Genomic DNA, 26,819 nt, shown 5'->3' with positions numbered 1-26,819 from the left:
GTGGGGTATAGATCCACCCTGAGCTCTGGGGGGATACCCATTATTATGCACCTCATTTTGCCCTATCCTTCATAATCTTGAGGTGCAAGGGCTTGGGGTGCTTCCTGTGTTTAGGAAGGATCTGAGGGGGGCTGCTGCTGGCTCACAGACTCAGAAGTTCAGGGTTACAGCTCTGGTCCAGATGTGAGTCACTGATTCCACGAGCTTCCCCACTGCACCCACTCATGTGTGTCCAGGCCCCCCCTGACTTCCCCCCTCAGCCTCAGCTCCCCACCCTGCTTCCTGGATCGACTTTCTGAGTACTTACTGTAGACTGGGTTCTGTGCCTGGAGCTTTATTGGCGATGCCCACCTGGCTTCCCAGGCTCCTTTGAAGCCAGTGTCAGCATCCAGCTAAGGCTGAAGCCCAGAGAGATCGGTGACCTGCCCCAGGCACCCTCATGGGGCTCACCAGAAGCTCTGAGTTCAGGCAGGGGTTCCAGCCTTGGACCATGAGCCAGCCCCCCACCTGGGCTACTCGGAAGTGGGTGGCTAATCCCCTGTGGCAAATCCCCTGTGGCAGATCCCTTAGCTCTTGCTGGTTGGGCCAGGAACGCTGACTCTTCTGAACCTGGCCCCTCCAGAAAGTTCTGGAGTCCCAGGCAGACCACAACATTCATGGTGCTGGGGATGAGTTTTATTGGCCTTTGCTTTCTTGGGGACAAGGCAGGCATCCCACAGGTGCCCACAGAGAAGCCAGGCAGCCTTGGTGTGGCCGAGCACTGGTTTCATCTCAGATTGATCTAAGAGTGCACAGGGAAGAGACTGGAAGGAAACAGGAGACCGGAAACAGAACAGCCACAGGATGCCCCACCTCCTAGCCCAAGCCTCTCCCCCCCACAACCCCCCCCCCAAGCTAATGTGTCTAGAAACAAATTCATGAAGTTTGACAAAGGAAGGGGGCTTCTTGGGGAAGCTGGAGTGTGTGTATGTGTGTGTGTGTGTGTGTGTGTGTGTGTGTGTGTGTATTCCACTAGTATATCCAAACTGTGGCAGGGGGAGAGAGGAAGAAGGGGAAACAGTATTGAAGGTAGAACAGGGAAAATCAGTCCCCTACTTTCCCTGTCCAGGGCTGTGTGGCTGGGACATCACATGCTGTAGATGCTGTCTTTCAGGAAGGGGGCTTAGCTGGGGTGTCTGGCCAGCCTCCCTGGTCCTGTGGGGACTCCCATGCTCCAGAGGTTCCATGGCAAGGTCTAGAGCAGAGCACTCCTGAGATGAGGGGGCCTTGGGGAGGAGATGCTGCCTCTGACCTGGGAGCTGCACAGCCATGGGTCTGGGGTGCTTCTCTGGAACACCCATTGGACATGAGTTCCCCAGCCACAGGGAAGGAGCTGCAGAAGGAAGTCCAGGATCATTCCTAGCCCAGGTGGGAGCTTGCTGATAGAAGGCTCAGCAGGGCTGAGGGGATATGGGGGGACTGGACCTCACTTTCAGGCTGGGGCCCCTTGGGGGTCAGAGCTGGCAGGGCTTCCAAGGCCAGCCACACATCTCTGCATGAGGGGGAAAGTCAAGGCCTGGAACAGGAGGGGCCAGACCTTGTGGGGAGATGGTGGGCCACTCTGGCCACTGTCCACAGCTGTGCAGATCCCCCCAGATGGTGGCACAAAGTCATGTGGACAATAGCACAGAGCAAGGAAACAGCCTCTTCTTCTCTCTGCACCCCATCCTCCCTCCAAAAAAAAAACCCAATCCACTTGGAGCTGGGCATCCCCGGAGTTCCAATTCCTTGGAACCCTCCCCTTCTAGGGGAATCTGCAAAGAGGGCTACTCCACCAGTGCACTGGGCACTTGAAACCAGGAGGGAGGAGACACATCATGCATGGCTGCAGTCATCCCTCCTGAGAGCCAGAGCATCCGCTGAGGTCCAGAGACAGCTGACATAGTCAAGCCATGCAGCCAGCAGTGGCTGTTCTGGAAGGGCCGAGCTGCAAAGGGACAATGGCTCCAGCACACTGCTCAGCTCCCGGCACCTGCTCATCTGTCACAGCCCGGAGAGTGGCTAGGCTGCCTTAGCCCTGTGGGGAGCCCTGGAACTCCCTGAGGCTGGGCCCTAAGGCTCCCCAACCCCAGGTCCCCTGTGATGCCAGGGAATTGAGGGTAGCTGGCTGGGGCCCAGGCGCGGGCCCCAGGGCCCCCTCCATGGTCTGAGAAGTAGCCGGCTTACGCATCGGCTCAGACATCGGTGCTGATGCTACGGCTGCGGGAGAAAGCCTCACGCATGGCCGACAGGCGGTTGGGGTTGAGCGCCAGCAGCCCAGCGAAGGCCCCGGCAGCTGGCGGCAGCTCCAAGTCTTCCTGGCTGATGCTGCGGTAGCCCAGCACACGCTCCCCGCCGTTGCGCATGGCTGCCTCCTCCTCCTCCTCGGGCTCCTGCAGAAAGAAGCTGGGCGGCTCGTAGTGGGAGCAGCTTCGGCACAGGGCACTGCGAGCCTGTGGGGACTTGTGGCCGAAGGCAGTGGCTGAGGTGGCGCCGGGGTACAGGGCTGGCCCGTTGGTGAGCACTAGGTTGCGGTTGGAATGCAGGGGTGGCAGGTGCGAGTGCACTGCGAAGTCGGGCTCCTCCTCGTCGTCCTCTGACTCCTCCTTCTTGCAGCAGTAGTACTGTGGGCAGAGGGCTGTCACTCCTGCACCCCCTTAAGAGGAGTTTGGGAGTATGTCCATCTCTGGTTACCCCACTTGGGGAGCCTGGCTGGGCCTTGCTGAGCACTTGGCCCCAGGCAGTAGCCCAGTGCAGGTGCCATTTTGCAGGTGAGGAAACCAAGGCACAGAGCAGCTAGACAGCTTGAAAGCAGTTGAGCTGGTCTGTGTCTGGTACCTGGGCCCCAGGCCAGACTCCTTTAGCTTTTTGGCCTCTGTCAGAAAGGATGGCCGAACACAGGAATGGGAAAGCAGAGATCATGAGGTGCCATGCTTGCCCAGGAAGCAAGGTGCCACTGGCAAAATCCCTTTGGTTACCCCCCCTGTGGAGCCCCAGTGGGGTGTCTAGGAAGCCCTGGCAGGGCTGCATCAGGCACCCCATGGGGAACCAGCCCAGTGGCTTCTGCTTCTTCCCAGAGACCCAACTCTTTGCCCCTTTCCTGGGATAGTGCACCCCGGCAACCCCCTGTGTGTGTGTGGCACACCTTCCCTCTGCGGGTGCCCTTGCCCAGCCCCCCAGCCCTGGTACCTGGAGTCGGCAATAGCACAGAACAGCAATGATGCACAGGAGGATCACAGTTGCCAAGATGCCCCCGGTGATGACCACTGTCCCGGCTGTCATCCGCCCCCTTCTCCATCAACAGCCTGGAACACAAGCCACAGTACCCTGGACACCCCAGTGAGAGGCTGGGGTGTGGGGGGGCCTGGGGGCAAGACCCTCTTCCTCACTGTCTCTATTTAATTTAGTAGATAGAGACAGTGAGAAATTGAGAGGGGAGAGGGAGAGAAAGAGAGACACCTCCAGCCCTGCTTTACCACTCATCAAGCAGGGGGGACCCAGGGACTTGAACCTGGGTCCTTGTGCACCATCACATGTATGTGCCCCACCATTCACAGGAAGGGTATGCAGAGCCCCTGCCTCCCCATGGATGGCACCCTTCCAGCCCGACTCTATACATCCTGCATTAAAAATCTCCCAATTGCTGCTCTTCTGTTTCCATTCAAATTGAGAGACAGAATGTTGAGAGGAGAGAGAACACAGCACCCAAATTTCCTCCATTGCTGTAGAACCTCCCCCCATGGTGCTGGGGCTCAAATCTGGGTCATGCACAGGGCAAGGCACATGCCCTACCCAGTGCAGGTGGAGAAAACCAAGGCACAGAGCAGCTAGGCAGTGAGCTAGCTTTTTGGCCCCAACCTATGCTTTCTTAACCAGCTTTTTCACATAATGAGACTGCTCTACCCCTTTTCATATTTCATCTAAGATGAAGCAAAGATGACTATCATTTTAAACAGCTAAGTAGTAGTCCTCTGTGTATGTATACCATGACTTTCTTAGTCACTCATTCGCCACTGAGGACTTGGGTTTCTTCCAAGTTTGAACTATTACAGATTATGCTGCTATAAACATAGGTGTACACAGATCTCTTAGGATGGGTGTATTTCTGTAGTTATATCCCTAGGAGAGGAATTGCTGGGTCATGTGGGTAAGTTCATTTCTAGCATTCTGATGAGTTGGATGGAAAGTGAAAGAATCATAGTAAGTAGGATAAGCCAAGAAAGAGAAGGGAAAATGATCTCACTTGTAGGTAAACTTTAAGAAACAAGGACAGAAAGGGAAATCACAAAGTGAAACTTGGACGGGATGTAGTATATTGCACCAAAGAAAGGACTCTGAGAAAGGAAGGGAGTGGGGGGGGGTGGAGAGGGGTCTTGGTTCATGATGATGGAAAGGGACCTAAGTTGGGGGTGAGAGCATTTTGCAGACAGCTACCATGGGTAATGAGAACTTATATCCATATTCAAGCCTCTGGTCCCCACCTGCAGGGGGAAGCTTTATGAGAAGTGAAGAAGTGCTGCAGGTCTCTCTCTTTCTCCTTCCCTTTCAATTTCTCTCTGTCCCTTCAAAGTAAAAAGTAATACAATAAATATTAAAACAAGAAATTGTGCCTTTGTGTCAACAATTGTACTGTAAACCACTAACCTCCCAAACAAAGTGGGGGAATATCCCCTTTTTTGATGCAAGAGTTTTGCAACTTTGAGATTCCACTGTTCCTGCCAGACTCCTTTTTTTCTTAAAGAGAGAGATAGTGAAAGACACCACAGCAGTGCCCCACAGTTGATGAAGCTTCCCCGCTGCATGATGCTCTCCTGTGGTGCCAGGGGTTTGAGTAGCCTTCAAGCATGGTGAAGTGGGCCTATTTTTTTCCATATTGTAAATTATCCTCTGCAACACCACTTCCACTCATACTCCACTTTATATACTATAGCTGACCCCTTTGGATGTTTCCACTGCAGCAGAATCCACATCATGTCCAATGTGCCAGCTCACCATCCAAGTGACTGGCTTGCTGGCACTAAGTGTGTCCACACGCCTGTGCACTTGTCCCCACCTTCCGCCACAATACTCTCTCATCTCACAAAACTGAAAAACAAGACAACAGCCCCCCCCCCAGCTCCTTCTTGACATTTAGGTTGCTTACATTTTAAAAAAATATTTGTTTATTCCATTTTGTTGCCCTTGTTATTGTTGTAGTTATTATTGTTGTTGTTATTGATGTCATCGTTGTTGGATAGGACAGAGAGAAATGGAGAGAGGAGGGGAAGACAGAGAGGGAGAGAGAAAGATAGACCTGCTTCACCGCCTGTGAGCGACTCCCCTGCAGCTGGGGAACTGAGGCTTGAATCCAGATCCTTACGTTTTGCGTCATGTGTGCTTAGTCTGTTGTGCTACCACCCGACCCCCCGCTTAAATTTTTTTAAAAGCATGAAAGCCCTGCTGTAGCCAACACAGGCTCATTTGGAGGCTCTTGAGTTGTAACAGCCATTGCAATAGAGTTTTCAGGGTAAACACTCCCAAAGGGGGGAAATCCTTGGCCTCAGGACCCACCCTTATTGTGGAGAATTATACACACACACACACACACACACACACACACACACACACACACACACACACACCAAAAGAAGGGACAGGATTGTCACCGGGCCGTCCGTCTGACTGATGGTGAGATACTAGCCCTCAGAAGAAGGAGTATTGTCTGACTTTTGTGGGGTCACTGTTTCAAGTTGACAAGGATTAATGACTGACTTACAAATCCTCAGATGGCCAGCAGCTTCCTGGTACAGGCCAGGGATGCCAGACCCCAGCCCCCTGCACCAATGGCTCTGTCCTCTCCCATTGATTTGTATTTTGCAGGCTGAGGGCGTGGGCACAGCAGGAGGAGAAAGCAACCAAGGAAATGCCAGAGCCCGTTTACTCCCCAACACTTCAGTGCATGGTATGACAGATGACCTTTAGGAAAATAGCCTGTCGTTAAGCCCTCTCCAGTCACCTCCAGGAAGAACGATGCAGCTGGGTCCTCAATCTTCCAGACTTTTCCATGTCGTGCAGCTAACTGAATTTCCTCTTGGGACGGTTAACAGGCCCTTCTGTCACCGTTCTGTCCCTTAAACTGGTTTCCTGTTGCACCACTCTTGGAGACAGAGACCGCTTGTCTCTCTCGTCTGGATGTGGGGATTAAGCTGTGGTTTCACGGTCAACACCCGGTTCTTCCATGGCCTGCTGACTTCCCTTCCATTTCAGGAGCAGCCTTGGGGCCACTGCCTGGACCCAGTGTTTCATGAAAGGCTGCAAAAAGTGACTCTGCACATCTGTCATTTCTCCACACTCATGCTCTGTGAAATTTCCCAGGTTGCCTGGATGGTTTTTCTGCACAGCAGAGTTCCTAAAGCTGTGTCACCCCACCACCAACACCCCAGCCCTGACACCCACAGCACCTACAAGCTGTCAGAGTACCTGGTGCCCTGAGGAGGCTGAGGCCAAGTGTCTCTGTGAGTGGTCACCCTGCCCTTCGTGTCTTGGTGGATTTCAACCTGATCTGGAAAGTGTCCTCTTTGGGCTTCAAATGACCCTACTAGGTTCAGAAGCCCTTCCAAGGGGGCTCCTGTGTCATTTTGCTGGGGGCCCCTGATTTCTAATGTAGTCCTGATTTTTTTAAGCACTATAGGTCTGGGGTAATCTTGTAATGGTCTTTGAATGGGACCTCTCTCCACACCCCAAGCCATGCAGCAAGAGAACACAGTTTGGGGTCCAGGGGTGCTCATAACTCCTGGGTTTCCTCATGTCTAGGTATTTTCAGTAGCCGGAGTTAATAGGTTCTTTTTTATTTTTTAGGAGGGGAAAAGTCAAACATACATTCATACTGCTACTGCCACTTACAAGGAGAGACAAGGTTTTGCTTATTAAAATAAGGTTTATGTGACCTTTACAAGAAAACTCTTTCCTAATAATACATGCCTTGTTGCTTATTTACATTTTTTCATTTTGTGCCATGCTCTTAAAAGAAGAAGAACAATATTTTTAAGGATAAACTTGCTGAGTGGCATTGGATACATGTTTGCTTCTTTTTTCACATTTTTCTCTTTTTTATGATTTTAGTTAATCATTTACTTGATAGGACAGAGAGAAATCAAGAGAGAAGGGGAGACACACACACACACACACACACACACACATATATATATAGAGAGAGAGACCTATATACCTATAGACCTGCTTCATCATAAATGAAGCTTCCCCTTGACACACACACACACACACACACACACATACACACACACACACACACACACATATATATATATATAGAGAGAGAGAGAGACCTATATACCTATAGACCTGCTTCATCATAAATGAAGCTTCCCCTCTGCAAGTGAGGATGGGTTCTTGAACTCAGGTCCTTATGCACTGTAACATGTGTGCTCAACCAGGTGTGTAACTACTTGACTTTTATCTTCTTCTCTTTATTGCTATCTTCCTTGGGCATGTAGAGTGAAAAGAATGTTTTGAATTCTTAGTATGACTTTTCTGCTACTTGAAGCTCAGGGAGTCATTGATTCTGATTGTTTTTTTTTTTTCTTTGTTAATCATCATTTTTTTCCCCTCTCTCTCTACAACAGCTAACACTTGGTTCCAAAGGCAAAGGCTTTTTGCTCCCTCTCTGCCCCTAGCTTGCTTGATCCATGTTCACAATCTCCTTTTTGGGTTTACTCTCCCATCGCTCCTTTCTAAAAATATACGCAAATGCCTATTCCTCCCCACCCCCACCCCAGATAGCAAAAGTGGCCACCTGTACTCCTCCATATGCACCTGCTCTGGTTTAGCCAGGCAGCCTGTCTCTGCAGACAGCCTGCGACTCTCCCCACGAAGCCCCCCAGCCCCTCAGCCACGGCCTGCCCAGCCCTCCTTCTGGTGGCACAGCACCCATCACGTGGAGCAGCCCTGCGGGTGGGCATCCAGGCACGTCCTCACTTTCTGCAATGGCAGGAATGTGCAGCGAGCAGCTCTGCGGAGTGCACGTTTCTCAACCGCGTACAGAGCCTGCCAGAGACTCACGGAAGCCGGGCCAACTTCTCTTCTTCCAGGAATGTGTGAGAGTAACTGACAGACAGCGCCGTGGGTCTGAGAGAGGGGCTGAGCCCCTGAGCTGGGTTGGGGGGTGGGATGCAGGGGGTGCAAGGAAGGTATGTGGTGTGCTGGGAGGTACAGCGATTTCCTGAGACTCTGTAGCAGACACAAGAAGTAGAGGGGACACAGTAGATGTGGAGGGACATGAGGGTATTGCTTATCAGAGGCAAAGCTAGAGAGGGACTCCCCCAACAGACAGACAGGCAGGCAGACCCAGACAGCCCCAGAGTTTGAGACAAGACACAGTCAGACACACAAATAGCTCCAAGTTCAGATAGAGGTGCAGACAAGCAGATGCGGACACAGCTGGATGGCAGGGACTGAGACAGTGCAGGCCACACAGACAGACAGACAGACAGATAGCAGGAGCCGGGGACCCCACATTCCTGGGCGCCTTGCCGGCAGCTCTGACCTGCCATGGCCCCGCAAGAAGGAGGCCAGCTGGCCTGCCGGGTCCTTCAGGGTGCAGGCAACCCCATCCAGGTCCAGAGAGCAGAGGGGACAGTGGGGGAAGGTCTGCTGTCCAGATGCATTGCACGTTCTTTGTGGAGGGGCGGCAAAACAGAGCAGGCAGCTGCTTGCAGTGTACTGAGCCCTGCCCCTAGTCACTGTCTTGAGGGTGCTCTTGAAGACTCCAGGGGTCACCCCAGAAAGCCAACAGAATGAACCTTAGGCCCTCTTTCAGTCATCTTGGTGGCAGAGATCACTAGCTTGGCAGATGAGGGGACTGAGGCTCAGAGAAAGGTAGTCAGGTTCCCAGTGACATAGACAGACACAGTACCCCTAAGGGTACTGGTCCCCCACCTCATCCCAATCCACAGGCCCCATCACACTCACAGCCATCACTGCACCCCTTGGCTGGCACCCCAAGGCCCAGGACCTGACCAGTGAGGATCTTTTCCTCCAAGTCCAGCCATGTCCCCTCTGAAACCTTCTCCCCACATCCCTTGGGGTGTGGGCCACATCTCTAAAAGGAAGTAGTAGCACCCTAGTCCTAGCATCCTCAGTCTGAGGCTTGGGAGGCAATGTCAAGGCTACTGTTATCATGGAAAGATAACTCTCCACCATGGCTGAGCCCCAAGCCTCTGCTTTGTGGGGTGCAAACACCCCAAAGTCCACAGTAAATCTGTGGGAGCTGCTACCACAGCTTCTGGGTTTTGAGGTCCTGCCCTTTTTGTGTGTCCTGCTGTTCTAGCTGCCCCTTTCTCTCCCAGGGGTGCTGGCTGGTCCACACTGGCTACTTAGTCTTCTGCATCAAAATGGGTGCTGGAATGAAAACCAGGCCATGTTGGGCCTGAGGTGACAGTCTCAAGGGACACAGAAAGGATGGGGGATGTTGAAGAAAGTGGGCTCCAGTTCCTCTAGGCCTCTGGAGCCCACAGTGTATGCCCTGCACCCTGAAAAGATCATCACAGTCACTGCCACCCCTACCCCCTGATCCAGCCATGCTTCTCCCTGGAAGCCATAGGCCAAAGCTTCCAGTGTCCTTGCTCCCTGCCTCAGTTCCCCTCTGTGTAGACAGGGAGCAAGTCAAGAGGGTGCAGACACTGCCACCACCCATGTCTGGCCCCTCCTTGCTCTAGGCCCTTTGGCAGGGCCCCCAGGGGTGCTGGCTGAGCTGCACACCACTCCACCCGGCTCTCTCAGGCTCTGGTGTAGTCAGCCTGGCGGAAGGCAAGGCCAGTGCTGGCTCAGGCAGGGCGCCCAGGGCTGTCAGCAGCCATGGCTCCAACACCCACACCCTGGCCAGCTGGAGCGGCCCTGCTCGCTCTAGGAGACGCGCACGCCGGGGCGGCAATGCCTGCCACAGGCACGGGGCCGACAGTCGGACGGGCCAGCAGACATGCACACTGCTGGCATCCTGGCCTGACACTGGGCCAGCTAATTTCCAAAAGCACCCTGAGAGGGACAAGGTCACTATAGCACCACCCTCCTGCCACCCATCTAAAATGACTGTGTTCTTACACCCCAGATGCTCTTCCCTTTGCCCAGAGCATGCTTCTCCCTCCAGGAAGCCCTCTGTGTTTCTCTAAGGCTTTTTCTGGAATCTTGAAAGGCTGGTGCCATGAGAGCCCATGTTGCACTCTCCACTGATAGGTGGAAGGAAGCTGAGGTCAGTAGAGGGAGGACAGGGGTTATTACTCCTTGACATCACACAGTGAGCTGGTGGAAGGCCAGTAATCAGAGTCCCTTTTCCTAACCTCGTACCTTTCTGCCCTTGCAGAGCAGGGAGACAGCAGAATGGTGCCATAAAAGACTTTTCTACATGAGGCTCTGAGGTCCCAGGTTCAATCCCAGGCAAAATAAGTTTAACTCCCCAGAGTTAAGTAAATCAACCAAGACTTCATCAAAGGCAAAGAGTGACAGATGTCAAACAGTGCCAGGTGCTGGTCTAAGCAGTCAGTCAAGGTGACATCCCTAGTTTGCCAGGGGTCTCAGAGAGAAGCTGGGCTGATCCAGAGACTCCCTAGACACTGCCACCTAAGAATAGCTCTATGGTGAACCCAAGAGATGAGAGCAGGCCTTTGGAGCTCAGGGCTGCTGGATCAAGGTGGTAGTGGCTAGGACTTCCTGGAGGAGGTTGAGACAGCAGTGGGCACAGCATAGGCAGAGGCACAGGGTGGGAGGTGGCCAGGTGCCCAGGCCAGGTGACACATCCCTTCACTGCTCTCCCGGATGTCCCTGGTGCGCCATCAGCCAAGGCAATTTGGCAAGGAGGGCGCTGGATCGTTAATCAGCCTCCCAGGACCATAAACAGCTTTAAAGCTTTATAAACAGCTTTGCTTTCCTGTTCCCACCTTATCCTGCTGGGAAAACCTGTCAACATGTGAGATAGAGACACTCTGGGCACCACCATTACCCCCAGCTGGCAGAGAAGGAGGGCAGCAGGCAGCAGTCTGCCAGCACCGATGGGCAGGGTGTGGGGTGGTTCTGAGGACAAGGCCCAGGAAACACCTGGCAGTGGGGCCAGACACTGACCTTCCACCTGCCTCCCCCACCACAGCCCCTTCCCCACTGCAGCATCCCCCTGGCTTGGAGGCCCCTCACAAGGCTGCCATCTGGACCATATGCCCTGCATTTGGGCTGAGATGCTCCTATTTTCTTTCACTCCTCCTGCCCTGTCCTTCTCCAGCTGCCAAGGTGGCTGAGAACTGCGTGTAGACAGTGTTTAATGCCCCCAACTCCCAGTGGGGTGCAGGGCATCCTCCAATTCTGAGCTGCCCTGTGCTCCCTAGAAGCCAGAGACAAGCTCAGAGGCTCTAGTTAGGCATTTGGGGCACCAGGCTGGGTATGCAAATGCCCAGCCCTTGCTGGGTCCAAGCAGAGTCCTGGAATCTGCCGGCTGAACCAGCAAACACGCCAAGCCAGTGGCCACCAGTGGCGCATGTTTCCAGACGGGGAAACCGAGGCGGGGCGTGTCCTGACTGGGGCTCCGGGCTTACTGCCTCCCCAGCAGGCCTCTGCTGTGCCCAGCCTCCCCAGGGGCTCTGGGGAGCCAGCTGCCTCTCCCTCCACAAACACATCTGTCTGCCTGCAGGGCCGCCCGCTACCTGGACACCCCCGGGCCCCCAGCCCGCACGGCCCGCAGAGTTCCTGTCTAGACCTCCTCCACATTTGTTCCTCATTTCACGCTCCACAGGCTCCCAGATTTCTGCCTCCCCTAATAAATAGATGGGGAAGTGCTCAGCAGAGCGGAGCGGGCTTCGGTCTGGGAGATGTTATCCAGAGCTGGGGGGAGGGGGGGAGGCAGCAGAGGGCTGAAGCTGCAGGGATCTCCAGTAGCACCTGGTGTCCCCCATGCATCCCCAGCCCAGGTGGCACTCAGCTCCTCAGGACAGCCAAGTACAAGAGGCCCCGTCAACTGTGCCTGTGCCCACCTGGGGCTTGGAAGCCAAGAATACCCATAGGGGTCGGGGGATATGGGGCTGCCAGTCTGGGAGAGCTTCTGAATACCCCTGGGTTGGACATCCAGTAAGCCTGGAGGTCTGGCCCAGAGAACATGGAGGTTTGCCCATTTTAAGGGTTTTCAGACTTCCGGAAGCTCTCCCCCTGGTAAGCACCCCCCTCCCCAGCAGACCTTGGCTGTGACTCAGCCCTCTGCCCCCCGCTGGCCATTTGGCCCTGAGCGAGTTGCCCAGCACGTGCCCAGGTGAGCTGTGAACACATGATGGGGGCAGAGGCCAGTGACTCACAGGCAGTCACTGGCCTCCCCTGGAACCTTCTGGAAGGCAGAGACTGGCACATAGAAGTGTTTCCTGACCCCTCCATGCAGGAACTATGCCAGGGTCTCTCTGGTCCTTCAGGCAGCTGGGCAACCTCCATCATGCCAGCAGGGACCTCAGAAGCAGGAGCAGGCTACTGCCTCCCTCAAACACCCTGAGTGGCCACTAGTGCCATGAATAAGTGCACAGTCCTGACTGAAGAACAACTGCTGTGCCAGGAGGGAGGGGTGAAACCATCCCCCTCCTCACACACATACACACAGTACCACCTGCTCAGAAGGCATCAGAACTTTGCTTTACAGCAAAGGAGACTGGTCCAGAGCTGCTCTTGGGAGGAAGAGATGATCTTGGTGGCCACTCTAAAGCCCGTGTCTTGCCATTTCCCTTCTGTTGCTAGTCTTCTGCTTGGCTAGAGTGGGACAGGGGTGCCCTCACCTTCTCTGTCCTGCCCTCTCCCCCCCCCACCCCGTGCCCCATCAGAGAGGAAGTCCCTTGAAGATAAGAACAGGCTCCCCAAGTGTTTTGTGGTCCTCCCGCCACCAGGGGTCAATACATCCCAAGGAGACAGCTGAGGACCCCAAATGTGGGCAGATTTGGTTTGAATGGGGCATTCTTTTGGCCAGTTTGCATGGAACAGGTCCTGGAGTATATGCGGGGTGGGGGTGGGCCTTGAGAGGGACCTTGACCCTGCCCCCCCCACTTCCGTTGCCTCCATCCCTTGTCTCCTGGGCAAGTGGAACTGGGGATACAACAAACAAAGTGCAGGCTGAGTCAGTGTGGTGTGAGGTCCATAGAGAGGTGGGTGAGACACACCATTCTGGAACTTTTTAGGGTTGCATTTAAGGGATGGGAGAGGCCTGAGTTCCACACCTGCCTCAGGGGAGCCCCTGCTCTGCTGCAGACAGAGCTGGCATCCTCTCTCCCCTCACGATAACAATGTGCAGAGGCTGGATTTGCCAAACACCCCGCTGCTACCTGACTCACTCTGTCCATCAGTGTCCAAGAACTGAGAATGGCTCCTGGACTCAGCTCCTCAATCCCAGTGGCTCTTGAGAGGGGAGATGGGGACCTGTTGGACTCCGTGAGCTTACTTCCAGTTATGAAGCACATACTCTGTGCAGGACCCTGGGACCTCTTAGCCTTCAGGGCACTCAGGCTAGCGCAGGGGGGTCCCCTGCAAAGGGGAAATTGAGGTACAGTCTCAGGCAGGTCATACACACAGAGGAAACCATGGCCTGACTTCCTGTCACTTGGGCTGCCAGCACTGGGGCTAGGCTGTCTCAGCTGTGTCTCCATGTCCCCTAACAGAGCACACTGCACTCAGGATAAGCATCTATGAACACATGTGGACACTGTGGGCAGGTTCTGGACACTAGGTATGTGTGTGGGGGGAGGGTTTTGTGAACACAAGATCCAGTGCTGTTTACGAGAAGAACATTGCTCAGCTCTAGCTTATTGATGGCGCTAGGCATTGAACTTGGGACCTCAGAAACTCAGGCATGAAAGTCTAGTGCATAACCTCTGTGCTATCTCCCCAAGCTTTCTGGTAGTGATTTGACTTCCCTTCCTTCCTTCCTTCCTTCCTTCCTTCCTTCCTTCCTTCCTTCCTTCCTTCCTTCCTTCTTTCCTTCCTTTTTTCTTTCTCTTTCCCCTTTCTTTCTCTTTCTTTTTTACAGAACGAGATCACAGCAGGGAGATGGTACCTTGTGGGGCCTGGTAGTGGCACACCTGGTTAAGCACACATATTACAATGTGCAAGGACCCAGGTTCAAGCTCCCAGTCCCGACCCGCAGGAAGAAAGTCTCATGAGTGGTGAAGCAGTGCTGCAGGTGTCTCTCAGTCTCTCTCCCTCCCTATCATCCCCTTCCTCTCAGTTTCTGGTTGTCTCTATCTAATAAATAAATAAAAGTATTTTAATGTGTTTTTTAAAATATTTATTTATCCCCTTTTGTTGCCCTTGCTTTTTGTTGTTGTAGTTATTATTGTTGTTGATGTCATTGTTGTTGGATAGGACAGAGAGAAATGGAGAGAGGAGGGGAAGACAGAGAGGGGGAGAGAAAGATAGACACCTGCAGACCTGCTTCACCCCCTGTGAAGCAACTCCCCTGCAGGTGGGGAGCCAGGGACTTGAACCAGTCCTTGCGCTTTGCGCCACGTGTGCTTATCCCGCTGCACTACTGGCCAACTCCCCAAAAATATTTTTTAAGAGATGGTACCTTGCCCCCCACTTCTACCCCATGGTGGCCCACCCAGAGCCATAGTTTCCTCTGCAGATGCCCCAGCAGGCTTTTCTGCCTTCACTGCTACATTCACAGCAGACCCGGCCTATCCCATCTGCCTCTGCCTTGGCTTGTCCTCTCATTCTACACAAGTCTCTGTTCAGATGTCTCCTCAGAGACCTCCTCTGGCCATCTACCAACAATACCAAGAGTCAGAGAGATAGCTCAGCAGCAGAGCACATGCCTTGCACATGTGAGGCACTAGCTTCAGTCTTTAGATCTACTTACCAAAAAAAGACAATGCAGATAGGGTGGTATAAAAGGCAGAGGAGTGCCATTTCTGGCTTCTTTGGCTCATGAAAAGAGGACCCCCCCCACTCCATCCACCACTGCCCCTCACTCCTTTACTTGGCTGCCTGTCTGCTCTTAGCCTTTGTCACTTGACAGTCTAAGTATTTTTTTTTTCCAAACCTGCTTCTTCCACATGGCACTTGAGTCACCAAAGACATGGCTTGGCTGTTTGTCCCTGGCTGCATTCTGGCTTTCAGGAAAAGGAGACTGAGTGAGCCCAGCAGGCAGGCACAGAAATGTGCTGCCCAGCTCTGCCTTTCAATGACATCCCATGAAGGACCACACTCCCTATGGACTACTGCACAGTAAGAAATAGACTAGAAAAGAGTTTGTCACTTGCAGCAAAACGGAGGCAACGTAAGGGGATTATGTGATGCACAGTAAGTCAGAGAAAGACAAATACTGTATGCTGAGTTCTCTTATGTGTGTGATGTAAGGACACCAGCAGGTGAACAAGCAAAACAAAGTAAAATAAACCAGTGGACGTGGATAACAAAGCTGCCAGAGGAAAAGGGAGCAGGGTGGGAGCAAGGTGGTGGAGGGCAGGTGGAGGGCGCACACACACACACACACACACACACACACACTGACACCTTGTGGCCAGAAGGAGGGCAGAGCACTGGTTTAGGCTGCTGCAATGCCAGATGTGTGGGAGAGGGAGGATGTATGGGTAGAGCTGACCAGGGGGAGCATTAACAGGACTCAGGGTGATAGGATGGGAGAGGTGGGGACACAGATGAGCCTAGGGGGGCTCCAAGCTCTGCACTGTGTCACAGTGGGTGTGACAATGACTGGCTGCCAGGCTCTGTTTCCCCAGAGGTAAGAGGTAAGTTACTTACTCCTCTGTCTCTGACCCTAGGAGTCCCCCTGTAGTTGGGAGCACTAAGCCTCAGTGCTTAGTTCCAGCCCAGATGGAGGAATGGGGTCCAGATGGAGCCTCCAGGCTGAAACCACTTGATACCCATGACAGGAATCTACGAAGCCCTGGTGCTCAGTGCTGGAGGAGGGTGAGCTTCTTGGGAGATTGAAAGACAAGAAAAGGTAAGAAATGAGGAGGCCCATGGCTTGCAAACTCCTGCCTAATAAGTTTCCAGGTGGCAAAGCCAGAGAATCCAGGTGATTCTCCCTGAGGAGACATTGCTGAGAGTTCAAGAAGGATACGTGGACAGTCTCAGGGTGATGAGCTGGAGGCCCCGGATGGTCTGGTGAGCACTTATCAGCCTGGGTGTGAGCAAAACTCCATAGGTCTCCCCACTCAAAGGGCGTTTGCCTAACAAAGTATAGCAGATAGAACTGAATTAAGAATTCAGTTATTGGGAGTCAGGTGGTGGCACAGCGGGTTAAGTGCATGTGGCGTGAAGCAAGGACTGGCTTAAGGATCCCAGTTTGAGCCCCCGGCTCCCCACCTGCAGGGGAGTCACTTCACAAGTGGTGAAGCAGGTCTGCAGGTGTCTGTCTTTCTCTCCCCCTTTCTGTCTTCCCCTCCTCTTTCCATTTCTCTCTGTCCTATCCAAAAATGATGACATCAATAACAACAACAATAACTACAACAATAAAACAACAAGAGCAACAAAAGGGAATAAATAAAAATTTAAAAAATAGGAATATTTAAAAAAATAATTCAGTTATTTTTATTTTTAGATTTTATTTATGAGAGAATGATGGGGGAGGAGAGAAATAGAAGTAAAGCCTCAACCTTAGTGTCGGGAACTGACCATGGGACTCAGGCTTGAGAGGCCAATGCTTTACCCACTGTGCTGCCTCATGGGTCACTGGATTAAAATTTTTCAATAACAAGTGCATCCCAGGACAAGCTCACAAATACACATGGGACCTAACAACCTACTGAGTAGAATTCACTGTGCTAGACACACTGAGGAGAAAAGTCAGCCAACTAGAACTAAACCAGAAATAGCTCAAATGGTAGAACTAGACAAAAAGGCCATTAAAATATCTATAGCTATTATGATTATTTTCCACATGTTGAAAACACTCGAGGAAAAAAAAATAAGCATATTAGGCAGAAACATGGAAAATGGTTAAAAGGTTCAAATTAAAGTTCTAGAGATTAAAAAGAAAGAAATAAAACAACACTAATGCCTGAGATGAAATGACACTGGGTATTAACATCTCAGAGGGAAAGGTAAGTGAATTGGAAAATGGCAATGGGAACCATCCAAAATGAAACAGAGAAAAGAGACAAGACACAAGTGACTAAACAGCTTCAGAGATGAGGAAACGTGGGCATTTCAAATGGCCTAATAGACGTGTGGTTAGGATTCCCAGAGGGAAAAGGTTAGAAACACGGCAGCAGCAATTTATCCAAGGGGATGAAAAATATCAACCTGCAGATTCAAAATACTTGATCAGCCACAAACACATGAAAGAGCAAATTGCTTAAGCTTTCTAAGCAATTTGTTTAAAACCAGAGGTAAAGGGAGGCTGAGTGGTGGCACATCTGGTTGAGTGCATGTGTTACCATGTGTAAAAATCTGGGTTCATGTCCCCATCCCCACCCAAAGCTTCACAAGTGGTGAAGTAGTGCCGCAGGCTTCTCTCTATATATATCTCCCCTTTCTATCTCAGTTTATCTCTGTCTCTATCCAGTAAATGAATAAATACATTTTAAAAACAGGGATAAAGGGAAAATCTGAAATACTAATGATGATAATGATAATAATAATCATACCCAACTAAACAAAACAGAGAGAAGAGACATTGGATGTGGAGAGGAGGGAAGGTAAGATTGACAGCTGATGTTACCTAAAGACAATGGAAACCAGCAGACAGTGGAGCAAGCCCTCAGGAAACCACCTAGAATCCCCATCCAGCAAGAAAGCTTTCTGATACTGGGGTGAAATAAAGCACTCTTTGGCATGACCTCTCCTGGAGGTCTTGGAGGTCTACATGCCAGTCCTAGCCATGATGTGTGTTTGATCTCATTTTATGTTGGGGTTGGATCCATTGTGCCCAGTCTGAGCAGTGGATAATGACCCAGTGGATAATGGCCAGTTGTGGGCTTTCTCTGGGGTCTCTGGATCTCAGGAAATCCAGCTGGTGGGCTCTCTGAGTAGTCAGGGGAGACAGGTTGCTGTTGGGTGGGGTTGGAGTAAGATCTGCTTATCTTGGGGGCTCAGTCCCAGGGTGATGCCCCATGGAGACCCTGATGCCTTGGACTAAAGCCCTGGCTGGGGTGTATAGGGAATGGGGCGACAAAACACACTCTGCCTTGTTTCAACTCCCCTGCACACAAAGGTGTGCCAGAAGACAAAGAGAAAGCTGTATCATGTCTTAAAAAAACAAAACAGGAAAAAAAACCCACAAATGTATCTATATTTTAGCTGTTCACAAGGTTTCAGGCAGTTTCCATGGCTACAGCAGTGTGCTTGCGTGCTGAGGTGAGGAGGTGGGGCTCCCCTGAACCCACAGACTAGGGTATTCCGACAATTTCTACCCAGGAACTAGGCCCAGCTGCAGGACTGGAGGGCGGGAAGGTGGGAGACAGGCAGGGCCCTCTCCTCACTCTCCCCAGGTCCCTCTGCAGAGTCCTGTTAGAACAGTGCCATCTGCACAGCTGAGAATTCAGGTGTAGTGTTTACCCAGAGAGTCATCCCCAGGGGGTCAGCAGGACATGAGCTCTGTCCTCTTCCCAGGGGACACCGAGGATGGGCCTGCCAACCCCTCAGACTTAGTGTTCCACTTGTCTGCTCCACACACATGGGGCTATCCTGAAGTCCCTGTCTGTCCTGTCAAAGAGGCCAGGCCTGTCCACCCTACTGGACATAGTGATGTGTGTGCCTGCCCATAAATACATGTGTGCATGGACATGCATGTATATACACACATGTGAGAACATGTGTATCTGAGCATATACGTGTGTGTGTGTGTCTAGTGCTGATACTGCATAAAGAGCAGATGGACTAATCCAGTAACCTGGCTATTTCAAAGAAACTGGCCAGCTTGTCCAGCAGTGGGGACACTCCTGTTTAAACCACAAAACCCCATGGGTCTGGCACCCATCTGGGAAACCCACCTAGACCCCAACCTTTGTCTTAGTTGGTATAGTTGTAAGGGGGTGAGCTGTGGGGATGACTGGAGAGCCCAAGGGTCTGCAGAGGGCAGATCACCCTCAGGGGAAACCACAGGTGCCCAGAATCCAGGGCCACAAGTGTCTTGAGGAGTCAGAAACTTGGCATGATGGACACTCAGCCTTGGAGAACGCTCCCTGCCTTTCCCCCTGGATTCAGGAGAGGCCTGGACAGCAGCTGGGCAAAATCATCTGCTCGATACAAAGCCACAGAACCTTTTCTCTCTTGACATCACAACTCATCCAGAATGATCAGTCTGAGAGGCTCCAGCTCCCGCAGGGACAGGGCTGATCCTCTCTGACCAAATTCCAGGTTCCTTATTCCTTCCTAGGGTCACCTCAAGTTTTTTTCCACATCTAGCTCCAGAGAAGGATTCCTTTCTGTGCAAATGTGACGTTGGGGACAGCAGAACCCCCCACCCCACCCCCACCACCACAGCTATCAGTCCTGGCTCCCTCACTGCATAATCCCCTTATCACATTCTGGGGAGCCTGCATGCTGCCCCACACAGTGTCAGGGGTCACCTCTCCCATCACCTCCACTCTCCTGGTGGGGTTCAGCATTGCCCAGGACACTGCAACCATGGAGCTCATTTCATTGTCACTACCCAGCCCCCTCCTGGTTTCTGCAAAGACCCTGCCCAAAGCCATTTGTTTTCCATCAACTTCCTTTTCTTTCTTCCTTTCTTTCTTTCTTTCTTTCTTTTTTTTTTTTTGAAAAATTGGGCTCAGCCATTTTTAAGTGAGTGTGGGCGTCTTGTTGAAAGCGCCCGTCTTGCAGATTACATGATTTTTTAAAAACCTGTCCTTGTTGTCACTGCCAATGAAGAAAGGCAGCATGAACCCGAGGCCAGGCCTGGCAGGTCTGGAGCCAGGCTGGGAAGACACCCTTCCTGCAGTGGGAAGCTGGGTTGCCATGCACATGGCAGACCCCGCCATCCCTAGCTGTTCCGCTCCTTGCTCTGTCTCGGTGGGTGGGTCATTCCTTGTTTCTGGAATATTCTGAGTGCTTCTGGGAGGAGGGTGTGGCTTGGAGGGGAGAGATTGCCCCCATCCAGGCTCTAACAATGGCATCTCAGCTTAGGGCAGGGAACACCTTTGTGGAGGAAAAGTCTTAGAATGTTCCAGAAATAGAAATCAGGTCAGGGAGCAGACAGTGGTGCACCTGGCTGAAAGCACATCTTAAAATGCTCAAGGATCTGGGTTCAAGCCCTTACTCCCCACCTGGAGAGTAAAAACTTCACAAGCAGTAAAGCAGCGCTGCAGGTATCTCTCTTTCTCCCTTCCTCTCCATTTCCCTGTCTCTATCCAATACATGAATGATATATCTAAAACTAAAAAATAAAATAAAAAAGAAGAAATGAGGTCAACCTGCAGGATCAGGGCAAGAAAAAGGGTTGGGGGCTTAACATGATCTGTTAAGATGCAGCCCTCACCCCTGGGGCTGCACCAGGAGACTGGGTACTATCTTCAACTGCCCCAGGTTCAAAGCAGGCGATGGAGCTCTGACCTCACATCATAAGGGTTACACAGCAGCTCCTGCCCCCTTATGCTGGAGACCCCAAGATCGAACACCAAGGCCTCATGGCGGGGTTCCTCTGCTTGTCTAGAGGTTGTGAATGGGTGGTGGTGGTGATGATGATGATGATGAAGACGATGATGAATCTTCACCAATACAACGTAAGGGGACCACAGCTCTGCCCCAGTCATGTGGACCAGGGAAACTGAGGCACAGAGACATTCTGTAGTGTGCCCAAGCTCGCCAGCTGGTAGGAGCCATATCAGTAATTGGGTTGAGCTGCCTCAGTGCCTTGTGTTTGGAGCCATTCTGCAGAGACTTTGCAGCCAGAGGAAGCCCCACCACCCCTGCCAGTGGCCCAGATCAAGCCCTCACTCTGGGGCCTCGTTCAGTGACACAGACAATCCTGGGAAGAAAGCTAGGCACTCTGCCTAGTAGTGATCAAAGCCACCTCAAAACACCATGATATATATATATATATATATATATATATATATATATATATATATATATAACAATGTTGAAATAGAAATCTGTTTAGTAATTAGAGGGAACTCCCATGTGGGAAGTTCCATGAAGGTAAAATTATAGCTGTTTATATTTTTAATATAGTCAGTGGATGGGCTTACCCTGAGCTGGAAGCCTTCTGCACCATCAGTACTTGAATAAACACATTGAAAACACAGATAAATACCCAGAGGGCTGCTTCACTGGGAGACCTGATCCTTCTCCATCCTCTGAGCCAGTGCTGGCTAACTCACTGGGCCCTGAGTTCAGTGCTGTCAAAGCTGTTGCTGGGCTGGCAGTATTTGGAGAGGGGGAGCAGGACCCTGGTGGAAAGAAGGTACTGTGTTTGGTTCCCAGGAGGGGTGCCTCAGTGACAAGGTCCCTTGCAGAGAGAGAGGGAAAGCCTGATGAAATGCCACCTTTGAACAGTAAAAATAAGCAGCTTTGTTTGCTTTAAGAAAGTCCCTGAATATGACAATATGACAGGTGCGCATGTGCCTGCCAAGGCCTGGTGGAAGGATGAAGGAAACAGTGGAAGCCTGGCACTTCATACCACAAAAGATGTGTCCTATCAAGACCCCCCCAGGCCAGGAACTCTACCAAGGGGCACCACTGAGCACAGGAACAGGAAGGTTGTGTCCCCTGTGCCCTGGGCCCTAAAGTCTCCACATTCCCCTGCCTCTCGCCACTCAGGGCAGCTTAGCAGGACCTCAAGCTTGGGGGTGTATGGACAGGTGCTGCTCTGAGAACTGGGTCCTGGGCACAGGGCAGGTGTGCAGTGAGCCCTTGGTCCTGGGAGGTGGGGGGAGCCTTTTCAAGGTGTGGGGTGACCCACTGGGCTCTGTCACCACATATAGTGGAGCACTCAAAGCCAAGGAGGTCACTGGAAGAAGCCCAGCTGGTGAAAAAGCCCAGGGTACCTCTGCACCCCAACAAGTGCAGAAACACCTCATCTCTCCACTACACCAGCTCCTCCCCACTCTACACTCTGGTAGAGGCTCTACACTCTGTAGAGGCTCTGGTTCTGCTCCCAGGAAGTCCTCACTGATTGACCTGGTCCTTGGGAAGCTTCCTCCCAATCCATGCTGCCTGGTGACATTGTTGCCCTCTGTCAGGAAGTGCTCCTCCCTGATGTCTAACTGTGCACAAGCATATGCCCCCCACTTCCCATCCCTCAGCTTCCCCCTTCCCCTGCCATGACAGCCTTGTCTGTGAGGAGGGGAAACAGAGTGATAGTACCCACCCAACAGAATGGGATGTTCTTCACACCCTACAAATGAGAGTCAGGTGTTGATGTGGAGAGGTAATGGAGATCCATTGAGCACAGGGACAGGAAGGACAGAAAGCCTATGACTGGGAGATAGGCAGGGATGGTGGTCACAGCTGGGTTCAGCAGGGCTTTCATTCACTCCCTGGTGAACAGAAGCTGAGCCACAAGGCTTCTCTTCTTTGGCGAGCCCATGTTCACTTTACTTAACAGCCCCTTACTCTGCACTGAGGTTTAATGTATATTAATTAAAATCACACTGCAGAGACAAAGTCGCATGGGGGAGCTTGAGGAAAGTGGAACAGCTTTTCTGTTTTGGTAGTGGAGTGTGTTTTCGTGATAGAGCAGCAAGCTTCACCTAGCCTGGAGCCAGCGGGGAGCTCAGAGGAGAAGGCTGAGCCTGGTGATCTGCATTTCAAGCCAGTCCCCAGTCTGTGGATCACCCCCAGTGTGGCTGCTCCAGACTGGCACCTATCCAGTGCAGCTAAATGCAGTAAGTGACAGTCACACTCAGAGGCGGGGGGCTGGGGGGAGGGGGATGCTGTTCTCTGGAGGGCCGGGGGCTATTGCCTGATGTGCCCAGTGGGCCACCTTGGCCTCCAGCAAATGCAGAAACTGTGGACCTGCCTAGGAAGAGTAGAGATGTAGGTGACCATCAGGAACCAGGGTGGCCCACCCAGGGGGAAGCCTGCCTGCTCTCAAGGGCAGCCCCAGAGCCTGTGTACCCAGCACCACCCTGTGATGATCCAGGAAGTGGAGCAGGCAGGGGCTGCCTGGGGGTGAGGGCAGCCAGGCCTGGGAGAGGGCTCAGCAGCGCACAGATTCCCTTCCTGGTGTATCCTAAAATATGTATTCTTAGGGTAGGGGTAGATAGCATAATGGTTATGCAAAGATACTCTCATGCCTGAGGCTCCAAAAGTCCAATCCCCTGCACCACCATAAGCCAGAGCTGAGCAGTGCTCTGGAGAAAAAAAAAAAAAAAAGTATTTTTATGAGTGAATAAGCTGAGGCCCAGAGAGGCTAAGTAGCTTCACTGGGGACACACAGCTTAGACATCAAAGCAGCTGGGACTGGCCCAAAAGGTGCAGTCTTATCCCACCAAGCCAGGTGTGCAGCTGGGACAGTGACAGGTGAGGTTCGGGAAGCCTGACTTGTTCTGGAGCCACTGCTTGGGCCCTTGACCTGGTCTAGCCTGCACTCATCTCCGCCACCTGGGAAAGTTGAGCCCAGGTGATGTGCTTGGCCTGACTGGGGCCCAGTGTGGATAGCAGGTGATACCAAGTCAGGGCCCGGATCAGCAGCTCTGATGTCATGTGACCAACGGAATAGAAAGTCCCCAAAACCCCCTGGCTGCCAGCTCTCTGTTTACTTCTGGTGAACCCTGTCTCCTGCCATTACAAGTGTCTGCCTGGCTCAGTGTAGAGTGATAGAAACAATATCCTCAGGTCCTGGGATGTCTCCCCACTGCCACAGTCTTCTGCTGGCCCAGGAGTCCAGCATTTCCCTTCGGATCAGATGCTGCAGTTTCTCTCTACAACTTCCCAGTCTCAGGTCTCACCTCTCCAGGTCACCTCCTTGCTACAGCCTGAGAGCGGTGGCTGAAGGCCAGGCCTGACCACACTCCTCTAGGCTCACTTACTGTGGTGCCTGTGAACCCAAGAGAAAACCCACTCCTTCATCCCAAGGCTTCAGAGTTTTGCCTGGATGGTTTGTTGTCTCCCTCCCAAGGGAAGTTGAGGTCACAGTGCCTGTCCTACCACCAGGAAGCCTTGAGCTGGGCTTGCAAACCAAGCTTTCATCAGACTTGAGGGGCTCCTGCTGCATGCAGCTCACTGGGTCCCTTGATTCTCCAGAGAGAGAGAGAGAGAGAGAGAGAGAGAGAGAATGTGCGTGTTCCAAAGGGAACAAATAACTTTGGAAAGAGAAGCAAAGGCACCCAGGAGACCCTTTTGAGCAGTGCAGGAGCAAAGCTGGCAGACGCTGAGGTTGCCACATTTATCAGGGCCCCTCTGGAGCAAAGCCAAAGGGACTGAGCCACTGGCAGGAGAGCCAGCCCTGAGCAAAAGAGCACATCAGGCTGCCAGCCTTCAGCTGCCCCAGCCTCGGTGGGCACAGAGCTGGGTGCCCAGGTCTGGGGCTGCAGGCTTCTAGCTGGCCTTGCTCAGCAGGAGGCAGGAGCAAGCCCAGTTCAGCACATGAGGCTGAGTGATTGGGATCTACTTGCTGCTGTATTAGGGCTCTTGACTGATGCAGACTTGGACTTGCTGCTTTGGCTGAGTGTGTAGAGGGCAGGACAAGGCCCTGCTGCTGCAGTTCTACCTGCCTCCTGTCCCAGAACCTGGAGTCAGTTGTCATTTTCTGAGACACAAAGAATCTCTCCCACAGCCTCACCTACTTCCTTGCCCATCCTGGGCACCACAGTTAATCTTCACCTGGCATCTCTGCAGGAGGCCACCCAGGAGAGGTCCCCAGGCCACCCAGAGCTAACTCACAGTTTCAATTCTGAGCCAGCCACCAAGCATGCAAGATGGCACAGCTGCTTGAATGGCATATAGAGGGATGGGCATCACAGAGGCTTGGGCTTAGGCCAGATTTTACCTCCCTCCACGCTCCTCTGGTCCTGGGGTTTCTCCCAGATTTCCCCAGTCCTTTTAGGGGTTAGAGGAACAAACTTACAATGACCCATTAGGGACAAGACACAACCCAGCCCTGCATTTCACACATGTGAGGCTGAGGTCAAGAGAAGCAGAATGACTGGCCTGAAATTACTCTGAGGGAACCAGTCACAGAGGTAATGGTTCCTCCACCTGTGCCCACCTGTCCCTGGCATCAGCAGTGCCTGTCTACAGATTCTGGGGTGGGCGCCATTTCCCATCTACAGAAAAAAAAACCCAAAAATGAGGTGCAGAAACACCTCCAAAAGTGTCAGCACTTTTAGAGGAACAAGCAAACACTCCTTGAACTCTATACCCTGGAGGTTCACGTGTCCCCAGTGAGACTGGGAGAGTCCTGCCCTTAGAAATAATTAAGTTATTTCTAAGTTTACCAGGGAATCCAAATCAGACAGCCCTCTGGAAGCCCTCTGGACAAGGAGGCCAGAAGTTAGCAGGACAAGGGGCACAAGGATCCCTGCCCACTTCCTTTGTCACACCTCTCGCACCCTGTCTGGATAGTCAGCAAGCACTGGCCACATGAAAGAATGAATGGACACAAACCCATCTTTCCTGAGTTTAGGCTTCTGGAGCCAGAATGCTCTCATCAGAAGTTCCCAGCATCCAAGCCATTCTGGAAGTTTGTACTCAGGGCACAAAGGATCACAACCAACCCCTCTCCAGCCTAAGGCATTCTCTTATCCCTGAGAAGGGTCAGTGAGCTTGGCCCTTGGGGGTCCTTTCTTGAAGTCCCAGAAGCCACTTTGAGGCAAACTGTGTAGACTGCTGTGGCCTAGGAAGTAGCTGGCCTTGAGGGGGTTAGGACTCTGAGTGGGGTGATTTACAGAGTGTGTGGGAGGGTGGACAGCGACCTCCACCTGGGCTTCTGGGGTGTAGAAGGACCCCAGTGGCATCCTGTAGCTCCCCCTACTCCTACTTAATCCAGGATTTCAAACAGACAAAGGTCGGTGTAAGCTGGGTGAGTGGCAGGCACCAAGGCTGGTGTGTTTGGGGCCAGCTCTGTCCCAGCTCGGCGTGTGACCTTGGACAAGTGACCAGTCTTCTCTGCACCTCAGTTTCCCCCTCTGTTAAATAAGACCAATGCCTCTTTCTCAGGGACACCAGGTCTATGAAGGGCCATGCAGGAAGGTCAATGGTCAGGGGTGGGGGAGAGGCCAGTGTCTGAAGTGTTTGGCACAAGGGGAGTGGTTTGAAATGGAAGGTCTCTGCAGCCAGCAGCAGAGAGAATGGGGTCCAGGCTCTTGGGGAAAACTTTCCCTCCCCAATTTCCCTCATGACCAAGCTAGCTGAGAGCTGAAGAGTGCCCCTGGCACAGTGGGGATCCTGGCCCCACTCCAGCCGGTGCTGCCTGTCTGCCTCTGTGCATCCACAGGCCCCTGAAGAGGCACCCTCTGAGGCTGGCTGGGCATCTAGTGGGTGACACCAGCCTTTGGCAGCTACGTGGGGCAGGCACCCAGCTCAGGGCGGCCCCAGCAGGCTGGGGTGTGTGTTCAGCCAAGGTGAGGACTGCGCCTGCCTCCGGAGGTGTGGGGTGCCGCCGTGCCCCGTGCCCCGCGCACCCCTCTGCCCTTACCTTGAACCATGGGAACGTGGCTGCCCGGCCGGCCAGGACTTGGCGCACGTGACCGTCCGTCCCGGGCAGGGCGCAGCTAGAAGTGGCCGATCATGCCGGAGGGCGAGGCGGCGAGGGAGAGGCCCTGGGAGGGAGGCAGCTATGGGGCTGGCGGAAGCCCCCTGTTAGCTCGGCGGCCGCGGCTCCGGACTCCCAGGCTGCTCCCTGCGAGCTGCACGCGCGCTGCAGCCCAGTCCCAGGCGGGCGGGCTCGG

General features: G+C 52.8%; 1 protein-coding gene and 1 long non-coding RNA gene across 3 annotated transcripts; one reads left to right on the top strand and one right to left on the bottom strand.

Annotated features, from left to right (window-relative positions):
- Positions 1-653: 653 nt before the first annotated feature.
- FAM163B (family with sequence similarity 163 member B) lies at positions 654-26,819 on the bottom strand. 2 transcript variants are annotated; one of them, XM_060199354.1, is made up of 3 exons: positions 26,567-26,819; positions 3,208-3,345; positions 654-2,642 (listed from the first exon to the last, which is right to left on the bottom strand). In XM_060199354.1, the coding sequence occupies exons 2-3, from the start codon at positions 3,298-3,300 to the stop codon at positions 2,214-2,216; spliced, it is 522 nt and encodes a 173-aa protein (XP_060055337.1). In that variant the 5' UTR covers positions 3,301-3,345; positions 26,567-26,819; the 3' UTR covers positions 654-2,213. The 2 variants fall into 2 exon arrangements, with proteins under 2 accessions (XP_060055337.1, XP_007521498.1); XM_007521436.3 differs by having other exon boundaries at positions 3,208-3,323; positions 26,567-26,818.
- Positions 15,798-17,860, top strand: LOC132540721 (uncharacterized). The gene is made up of 2 exons (XR_009551881.1): positions 15,798-15,982; positions 17,648-17,860. It is a non-coding gene; the product is annotated as an uncharacterized LOC132540721 (long non-coding RNA).

This window comes from Erinaceus europaeus, chromosome 10, assembly GCF_950295315.1.
Source record: "Erinaceus europaeus chromosome 10, mEriEur2.1, whole genome shotgun sequence".
Lineage (NCBI taxonomy): Eukaryota > Metazoa > Chordata > Mammalia > Eulipotyphla > Erinaceidae > Erinaceus > Erinaceus europaeus.
This window is presented reverse-complemented; position numbering and strand designations above follow the sequence as displayed.